The 10,833-nt window shown below is 34.9% G+C and overlaps 1 protein-coding gene across 1 annotated transcript; it reads left to right on the plus strand.

The window, feature by feature from the left end:
- Positions 1-7,538: 7,538 nt before the first annotated feature.
- On the plus strand, positions 7,539-8,183 carry LOC131602241 (cell wall / vacuolar inhibitor of fructosidase 1-like). The gene has a single exon (XM_058874309.1). The coding sequence runs from the start codon at positions 7,564-7,566 to the stop codon at positions 8,101-8,103; it is 540 nt and encodes a 179-aa protein (XP_058730292.1). The 5' UTR covers positions 7,539-7,563; the 3' UTR covers positions 8,104-8,183.
- Positions 8,184-10,833: the final 2,650 nt, after the last annotated feature.

Consider the following 10,833-nt stretch of genomic DNA (forward strand, 5'->3'; position numbering starts at 1 on the left):
GAGAAGGATTTATCAGAAGGAGTTGGGAGAAGAATACTTAAAGGAGTGGGGTTTAGAATGGGAGAGGAGAAGGATGATGGAGAAGGATTTGGTAAGGTGAAGTTTACTTTTGGTTCAGAAGGAGGTGATTGGGGAGAAGGTTTAGGGATAGAAGGAGGTGGAGTAAAAAACTGCCTGGAGGAGTGTTCAGAAGAAGCATGTGAAGATCTGGTTTTGTGAAAGGAGTCTCTGATCCTTTTATTCCTTCGTTCAGAAGAGCCTACCTTGTCAGGATCATAGGTGACCCTTAACTTCTTGGCTCTCTCAGCCTCATCTTCTTGTGCCTTTCTTTTTAGCCTTGCCTGTCGTTCCTTCTTATCCTTCTTCAGAATATCATCTTTGGACGGGAGTACTCTGCCACGGATCCAAGCAGGATCAACATCTGATTGCTTCCTAACACAATCTTCCAAGTAAAGCTTGACAACATGATCAAGTTCTTTATGAAACAAGGAGATGAATCCTTCAACAGCAATTCTTCTTGACAGAATGTCAGGAAAGCTTGTGCACACAAAAGGTACATTCTTAATGAGTTCCAGTCTGAACAAATCAACACCATTGAAGATGGGACCTTGAATTACTCCAAGAAAATGCGATGCATTGAGATTTCTGATGGAGTCCACCACTTTGCTTTCAATCAGAATGTCTGAAATCATCCTTCCGAATGGAATGGTTGTTCTTGGAATATGAGGGTACTTCGCCCTTTCATCTTCTCTTGACTCAAAGATAGAAGTTTTCAGATTCTCAAACAGAATATGAGAGATGTTGATCTCTATCTTTTTGCCAACGCAGAAAAGAGTATACTTGTGAGTCGGACTGATGTAGGAGGAGGAGAGCATCCTTTTTCTATGGTGAAGAGAACCCAGAATAATCTCAGCCCATACTTTATAAAAAGGCCTTAAGGTGCCCGTGTTATGAGAATCAATTCCAAAAACCGTAGAGATTTGTTTTTCAACTGGAGTCCAGTCAACTGTATTGGGTTGAAGACCAGACCAACCTTCTTCATCATCAAGATTGTACAGCTTCCTGATGAGCTTCTCAGTGATAACCACTTCATGCCCTAGCACGAATGAAATGATGGCAGTTGGAGTAACCGTTGCATGTATCCAAAAATCCTTCACAAGATCAGGATAAATTGGACCAACCAATCTATCAAGATATTTAGACCATCCTTGCTCAAGGATTCTTGCGTCACACTGAAAGCCATTAGCTTTAAGGTTGTTGATGTCCACAGCAGATTCACATAGAACTTCCAGTTCTTTCGTGGGTATTAAGCATGTTTTCAATGGAGCATGCTCATATTTGTTTAAAAGGATCTGTGTAGAAGTGAGCCTTTCTTTTGAATTTGATGAACAAGAAGATGAGTTCATGATGATAATGCTTTGAGATCAAATCAAAAACTAGGGTTTGAAGAGAAATGCAACGAAGTGAATGCACAAAAGAGAGAGAGAGAGAGAGAGAGAAAAAGAGGGAATGAAAATGAAGCGAGTTATTTAAAGGATTTAAAAAGAAATCATTATGCATTTAATGAGAAATGACATTAGGAGAGAGAATCACAGTAAATGAAATGATTTAATACAGTTACCTAGGTCGGCGTCTTTTCAACTGCACGCTTTGTACTAACCGTACAGACACGTGTTCACCATCAGATAATAGATGACAGCTGTGAATTTCAGAGTAGACTTTACACCTTCAGATTTAGATCACTGCTTCTGATCTGATCAACTTTCTCTTCTGGAAACACTCCTTCTGAAGTGTGCTGATATAAATCTGAATGATCTTCTGATCCATTACTTCTGATATACACAGCTTCTGGAGGTTCACTTCTTTGTTCTGCAGCTTCTGATAAGACAAAACTGTATCTGCAGAAATTCTTAAGCGCTTTGTTTCATTAGAAACAAGTTTATCATCAAACCAGATATTTATTGATTCGTCCACAATCAATGTTTCAATTTTGTATATTCTGTAGCATTTAGAGCATTCAGAATAATCAAGAACGAAACATCATTGCTCTAGAAACAAACAAAACAGATGGTTCCAAGACTAATAAGCTATCTTTTCTGAACTCCTTCGAACATAGTTTCTTCAACAGATTTAAGTACCAGAACTTGGAAGACAGTCTTTCTTCCCTTCAAGTGTTGAGACCAACTTGAGTCCAGGTGACATGACATGTTGAATTTTATCTTCTTTGTCGCCAAGAGAATCTGCAAAAGAAATAGTCTTTTTCTTTGGTACCCACATTTTCTTGGGTCCTTTCTTGTTAGATTTTCTCAAGTTTTGATTGAACTTGGGTTTAACATTGTAAGCAATAGGAGGAACAGCATGATAATTTTTAATGTGAGTTTCATGATATTTCCTAGGTTGTGTCACATGCTTCTTAGTGTGTGTTATGTGAAAACTTTGAGCATGTGAAGTGTGCCTAATATCATGGGAGTGGCCATACTTGAACTGATCATACAATGGCTTGTATGTGAATTTCATTTCATCAACAGGTTCAAGTTTGTATGGGGTTTCACCCTCAAAACCAATGCCGACTCTTTTGTTTCCAGACACAGCATATATCATAGAAGCTAGCTGACTTCTGCCAATACTTCTAGATAAGAACTTCCTGAAACTTAAATCATATTCTTTCAGAATATGGTTTAGACTAGGAGTGGATTTTTCTGAATCAGAAGGAGATCCAACATTATTGGATAATTTTAAAAGTTTTTCTTTTAATTCAGAATTCTCCAACTCAAGCTTCTTTGTTTCAAATTCAAATAGCTTTTTCAGCTTTTTGTATTTGAGACTCATCTGAGACTTGAATTCCAGAAGTTCAGTTAGACCGGAAACTAACTCATCTCTAGTAAGTTCAGAAAATACCTCTTCAGAATCTGATTCTGATGTAGATTCTGATCTGTCATCTTCTGTCGCCATCAGCGCACAGTTAGCCTGCTCATCTTCAGAGTCTGAAGCATCTTCTGACTCATCCCAGGTTGCCATAAGACCTTTCTTCTTATGAAACTTCTTCTTGGGATTTTCCTTCTGAAGATTTGGACATTCATTCTTGAAGTGTCCAGGCTCATTGCATTCATAGCACATGACCTTCTTCTTGTCAAATCTTCTGTCATCAGAAGATTCTCCACGTTCAAATTTCTTTGAACTTCTGAAGCCTCTGAACTTCCTTTGCTTGGTCTTCCAGAGTTGATTTAGCCTTCTGGAGATCAAAGACAGTTCATCTTCTTCTTCAGATTCTGATTCTTCAGGATCTTCTTCTCTAGCCTGAAAAGCGTTAGTGCATTTCTTGATATTGGATTTTAATGCAATAGACTTACCTTTCTTTTGAGGCTCATTTGCATCCAGCTCTATTTCATGACTTCTCAAGGCACTGATAAGCTCTTCCAGAGAAACTTCATTCAGATTCTTTGCAATCTTGAATGCAGTCACCATAGGACCCCATCTTCTGGGTAAGCTTCTGATGATCTTCTTTACGTGATCAGCCTTGGTGTATCCCTTGTCAAGAACTCTCAATCCAGCAGTAAGAGTTTGAAATATTGAAAACATCTTTTCAATGTCTTCATCATCCTCCATCTTGAAGGCTTCATATTTCTGGATTAAGGCGAGAGCTTTAGTCTCCTTGACTTGAGCATTTCCTTCATGAGTCATTTTCAAGGACTCATATATGTCATAGGCCGTTTCCCTGTTAGATATCTTCTCATACTCAGCATGAGAGATAGCATTCAGCAAAACAGTTCTGCATTTATGATGATTCCTGAAAAGCTTTTTCTGATCATCATTCATTTCTTGCCTTGTCAGCTTTACGCCACTGGCATTTACTGGATGTTTGTAACCATCCATCAGAAGATCCCATAGATCACCATCTAGACCAAGAAAGTAACTTTCCAGTTTATCTTTCCAGTATTCAAAGTTTTCACCATCAAATACCGGCGGTCTAGTATAACCATTGTTACCGTTGTATTGCTCAGCAGAGCCAGATGTAGATGCAGGTGTAGACTTTTCACTTTCATCAACCATCTTTTACTGAAGCATTTTTCTCTTCCTGAATCTTTTCTAAACACGGTTAAGTGCTTGCACCTTAGAACCGGCGCTCTGATGCCAATTGAAGGATAGAAAAACACTTAGAAAGGGGGGGTTTGAATAAGTGTAGCTTTAAAAACTTGACAGATAAAAATAAATTGCACAGTTATTTTTATCCTGGTTCGTTGTTAACTAAACTACTCCAGTCCACCCCCGCAGAGATGATTTACCTCAACTGAGGATTTAATCCACTAATCGCACGGATTACAATGGTTTTCCACTTAGTCAGCAACTAAGTCTTCCAGAGTCTTCTGATCACACACTGATCACTCCAGGAACAACTGCTTAGATACCCTCTAAGACTTTTCTAGAGTATACTGATCCACACGATCACTCTAGTTACAACCTGCTTAGATAACCTCTAAGACTTCCTAGAGTATTCTGATCCACACGATCACTCTAGTTCCTTACAACTTAATGTAATCAATTCTAAGAGTATTACAATTGCTTCTTAAAAAGCTATAATCACAAACTGTGATATTTCTCTTAACGTTTAAGCTTAATCTCACTAATATATTACAACAGCAATGTAGTGAGCTTTGATGAAGATGAAGATTCTGAGCTTTGAATTTGAACAGAGTTTCAGCAAGTTGATAAGAGTTGTTTTGTTCAGAATCGTTAACCTTGCTTCTCATCAGAACTTCATATTTATAGGCGTTGGAGAAGATGACCGTTGAGTGCATTTAATGCTTTGCGTGTTCCGTACAGCATCGCATTTAATGTTATACGCTTTTGTCAACTACCTCGAGCCTTGTTCACGCTGTGTCTACTGACGTAGCCTTTAATAGCTTTTAACGTTCCTTTTGTCAGTCAGCGTAGCTTGCCACTTGTACTTCCTTCTGATCTGATGTTTGTGAATACAACGTTTGAATATCATCAGAGTCAAACAGCTTGGTGCAAAGCATCTTCTGATCTTCTGACCTTGAAGTGCTTCTGAGCGTGATACCATCAGAACTTCAGTGCTTCTGTTCTCTTGTTCTTCTGATGCTTCCATAGACCCATGTTCTGATTCTGCTTCGACCATCTTCTGATGTCTTGCCAGACCATGTTCTGATGTTGCATGCTGAACCCTTTGAGACAAAGCTTCTGAGCGCTGAATTATGCATACTCTTTATATATTTCCTGAAAAGGAAATTGCATTGGATTAGAGTACCATATAATCTTAAGCAAAATTCATATTATTGTTATCATCAAAACTAAGATAATTGATCAGAACAAATCTTGTTCTAACATAAACTTCCAGCTTTCTTCCGATCTTTGATGCGAATACCATATCCATCAAACGCTGATAGGTGGCACCGGTGTTTTTGAGGCCAACTGGCATGACCTCATAATATTAATTGTTGCAACTTGTCATAAAGGTTGTTTTGGGAGTGTCCACCGGGCTCATCCATATTTGGTTGTACCTGGTGTATGCGTCCATGAAGTTGAGTAGTCTGAATCCTTATGAGTTGTCGATTAATCGGTCGATGCATGGAAAATGGTAAGAGTCTTTGAGGCAGGCCTTATTGAGATTCGTAAAATCCACACACATGCACCACTTGCCTGTCTTTTTCTTGACGATCACTACATTGGAGAGCCAAGTTGAGTTCTTGATCTCCTTGATGGATTTGTCTTTGAGCAACTTTCCTACCTCCTCCGCGATAGCTTGCTCCTTTTCTCCACCTATCTTCCGTTTTCTTTGTGCGATCGTTTAATACGTTGGGTTAATGGCCAATTGAAGACACATGACTTCAGGGTCAATGCCCGACATATCAGAGGGTTTCCATGCAAACATATTTAGATTTTTCCTGAGGGTCTGTATGATTCCGAGCTCTTTATCAGGGTCCAGGCCGGATCCTATATGCGTTTTCCCAAACGCCTCTGGACCGATCTATATGGTTTTTACCTCTCCAATGGGCATGAGGCTGTCTGGTGCTGGGTCTTTCCTAGGATCGAGATCAATCATGTCGACATTCAGCAAATTGACCTCCCCTAGGGAATCCAAAGTCTTCTCTTTCAGTTTCAAATTGTCCTTTTAGCATTTGCAGGCCAGGCCTTGGTCGCCCTTGACCACGCCGACCTTCCCACTGCCGAGGGGATACTTCATGGTTAGGTACATCGTAGATAGTATGGCCTCCAGGGCGTTGAAAGTCGACCTTTCGATGATTATGTTATACGGAGAAGCCGCATTAACGATGATTATTATTAAGAAATGTGGTTGGGCCTACCTCAACCCTATAAAACTGGCTTCTAGATGTTAACCAATATGATGCACGATTAAAGGCTTATTATGATATTATTGAGAAAAATGTTTGAAAGATATGAAGTTTATTGTTGATTCTTCGTCAAGATAGAATTTAACGTATCTTATGTTGCTAACTGCTTCAAAATTTAAGATTGTCTTCAAAGATTACAAGAAAAGAGAATCACATTATGATTATGCACATATGTTTGAAGATTGAAAGAAAATTATATATCTAAGTGCAAATTTTTAGAAGTGTTTAATCTAGCTACTCATGTGATCTCTCTAATTTATATTTTACTGAAGTTTAATGGATGAGACAAATGATTGATAATACAAGTGAAGATGAATACCGATTCATGATAGAGATGGTTGCTCCAATGAAAAGAAAGTTAGACAAATATTGGAGGAATGTAACTGGTTGATGGCTATAGCTATAGTGTTTTAGATTTTAAGTGCACATTTCTTATTGTGAATATATCTTTTCCCCATTATATATATAAGCCCGAAGAAATTGCAAAAGAAAATATAAACAAGGTGAAAAATTCATTAGAAGAGTGAGTTATATGATGAGTATGTGTCTATGAATTTGCAAGATTCGTCCACTTTTGAAGGAAAAAGTGGTGACAACAATCCAACCTCTTCTAAAAAGTTTCAAGCTTCAATCGTCAGTGGATTTGACTAAAAATAAGTACAATAGTGGACACTTTCATACACATTGAGAAATTATTATAAGTGAAAGAAAAAATAATTATTTTACTAAATTATTTTTATTAACTATTGGTGTATTCAAATTAGCATTAATATTAAATGACAAAACAATAAATTCAGAATATTTAATAGAAGATATAATTGAAAAATTTAAAATAAAATTACATCGGTAATATAAAGTGACAAATATTTTTTAAAAAAATATATTTTTTAAAATGTAACATTTAATTTGTGACAAAGAAAAAAATAAATTTTATCTATATAGAGTCAAATAGGGTGGTTAAATTAACCAAAACAGTCCATTTTACTTATTATTATAGATAGGAATGAGTATTTTTTTCGATTAAAAAAAAAAGAAAGAGTTTGACTGAAATAAATATACAATTTAAATCAAATAATGATGCAGTATATAACTGGATTCCTAGTAACAATTAATTCCATTCGTCCCCTCTTATTCTTAAAAACTTGCATTATTTCTTTTCTTCTTCTTCTTCTTTTTAATTTATAAACCACACATGACAATGCTGAAACCATTAGCATTGTTCATTTTCATCTTTTGCACTATCCAATCAAACAATGCCTATAACTTAATAGAAGAAACTTGCAAAAGAACTTCAAACAACAACCAATGCCTCCAATACCTCAAATCCGATCCCAAAAGCCCCGCTGCATCTCTCAACGACTTAGCAGTGATCATGTTCAACAATATCATGAAAAACAAAGCATTGAACACCATAACCAAAATCGATAAACTTCTCGCAAGCAAGGATATCCCTAGTCGCCCTCGTGAATATAATTCACTTAAGATATGTGATAATTTATACAAAGAAATTTCAACATCTAATGTTCAAAGAGGTGCACAAGGTTCTGTGGTGGGACAAGATCCTGAAGTTGCGATAGAGGCTGCAAATGATGTTGTGACGAAAGCCAATCAATGTGAGGTTAACTTTTATGGGAGAAAATCCGACGACCAGCGGACGCCTGTCACTGATGACAACAATGAAATCATTCTTGTAGCAACCATTGCAGGAGATATTGTTAAATTGTTCAGATAAAGTGGCTAGTTTACTCAACAATTCATTATCCTATTTAATGTTTAATAAATTAATAAAAATAATTTTTGTTTATGATATGAGATAACAACAATCAATTAAAACTATTATAATATACTACTATTATTTTATATTTATGATTTAGATTTTATCTTATTTAATAAATATGCGACTAAAAGTTATATTTGATTCATTGTTCTCAAAACTTAATATTAATTAAAAAATTGTGATAAAATTGACAGCTTCTTTGATATGACAATTATACTATCTATTTAATCAAATAAATATATTTGTCGAAATATACTTTTATGATTTTTTCAATTCTAATATAGTAAAAAAAAGAATAAAATATATTTTAATATAATTTTGATAAGAATCTATTTAAACATTTTTATTCTAAGTATTTTGAATATATAACTAACACACACACACACATATTAAGGAATTTTAGAAAAATAGTATTTTTGCTAAATGTATATACTATTAAAAGGATAATATTAAAAAAGGAGAGATCAAATTACACCCGAAGAGTTACACCATGAGTTACACTCGCTCGTGATTTTATTTTGAATAAATATTTTTTAAAATCAACCCGTTGGATTGAAACATACTATCATATTGATCATACCTATTAAGTTTGAGATTAATCTATAATGATTTACTATGTCATTAATAAGCTAAATCAAAATTAACGTTATATTATGAAAGTTCATTTTGCCTTTAATCTTTGGATATCTTGATGGTATAGTAAATCATTATAGATTAATCTCAAAGTTTATAGGTTTGATCTATATGATAGTATGTTTCAATTCAACGATTGATTTTAAAAAATATTTTTTTGAAATGAAGTTACGAGCGAATGTAATTCGTAGTGTAACTCTTTGAGTGTAATTTGATCCCTCCTCATATTAAAATATACTACCAAATATGTGATTCACCATGTAAAATTATAAAATATATAATTCAATTTTTTTTCTAAAATTTAGATTTTTTTTATTTGAAGTTATTTTCAAAAAAAGTATTTTCTTTTATTTTTTTTTTACCAAACATATAAATCTATAAAAATTATATTTGAAAAAACATATATAAGTAAGGAATCCTCAATATATGCTCATTTTTAAAGTGTTATAGATTTTTTTAACTAGAGTCGAGATTTAACTTTTTCATAAATAGGAAATATTGTTATAGAAATAGTTATATGAAATATTATTGTAATATTTTTAAAATATTTATATTTGCACGATAAATATTTCTAGAGTTTTTTATTTTATTTTAAATATGAGCCTTGCATATTTTTGGTAAAAAATACTTTCTAGAAAACTTTAAATGAAAATAGTGTAAACATATTCTTAAAAATCCTAGAAACCTTAATGAAAATAAAAATATGAGTGTTAGGACTTTCACCGGAAGACTTTTGCGGCTTTAGAAAAGAAATATGAATGCCAAACTACCACTGAATAATCTTTGCCGCCTTAAAAAGTAAATACGAATGTTCGAATATCATTGAAATATCCTTGCATTCTTAAAAAGGGCAATATGAATATCGGACTTCTACTAGAAGATCCTTGCCGCTTTAAAATGGGGCAATACGAGTGTTGGACTTCCATTGAAAGATCCTTACCGCCTTAAAAAAAAAGCAATATGAATGCTAGATTTTCCCAAAGAGATCATTGTTGTGTTAAAAAGGAGTAGCGTAAATGCCACCATAACACAACTAAATCTCGTTTAAGAGACTCAACTAAAGTAACGCATGAGAGACTAAACTAAAGTTTCATATGAGGAATTCGACTAAGGTCTTGTCATAAGAACCCAACTCGGACCTGTTAATATATTTCATTTAAGGGCCCATCAAAAGTGTCTCAATAAAGGAAGAAAAGGTAAAACACTTGACCCTTTACAAGCCCTTATTGTTAAGAGTCCCACATCGGACAATATATGGCCTAAACATGTCCTTATAAGTGGGAGCAATCCTCACCCTACAAGCCGTTTTTGTAGGGTTGAGTTAGGCCCAACCACACTTCTTAACATGGTATCATGAGCCTCGTTTAAGATCCGGTGGGCCACCTTCTATGGTTTCCGCTATCGGGCCACCCACCATTTATTTCCACGCTCCAGTTGTCTAGTCCTGGGCGTGAGGGGGGTGTGTTAAGAGTCCCACATCGAACAATATATGGCCTAAACATGTCCTTATAAGTGGGAGCAATCCTCACCCTACAAGCCGGTTTTGTAGGGTTGAGTTAGGCCCAACCACACTTCTTAACACTTATACTTAAAGGATTGTATATTCAAATATACCTTAAATAAATTTGATTTTTAATACAAAATAATTTTTATTGTCGGTATTTATGAATATTATTGCAAATGTTGTTAAAATTAAAATTGAATATTTATAAATATATAACTATGAAATTCGATTTTGAACCCTAATCAATTTAATCATGGCAAAAAATATAACATGCCTCTTAAGAGAAAGGATATAAGGAAATTTGTATGGAATTAAAAATCTAGTTGAGCATGATTACTCTTCCCTACTAATACTAACATACCAATGTTTCCAAAAATATAGCATCATAAATAGAAGATTTATGAGTGGTTCCCAAGTGTCATAAATAGGAGGCATAACTGGTAAGCAAGGTTTTGAACGACAGTGTTTCTTGATTACAATGAAGAAAATCCTTAGCCAAGTCCATAATGTGGCTTTAGGCTCTTAACATATATATAGTTTTGATGATG

The sequence above is a fragment of the Vicia villosa genome, linkage group LG1, assembly GCF_029867415.1.
Source record: "Vicia villosa cultivar HV-30 ecotype Madison, WI linkage group LG1, Vvil1.0, whole genome shotgun sequence".
NCBI lineage: Eukaryota > Viridiplantae > Streptophyta > Magnoliopsida > Fabales > Fabaceae > Vicia > Vicia villosa.

Excerpts from the sequence above, each read along its gene's own strand:
- LOC131602241 (XM_058874309.1), top strand. The coding sequence starts at position 7,564 with ATGACAATGCTGAAACCATTAGCATTGTTCATTTTCATCTTTTGCACT.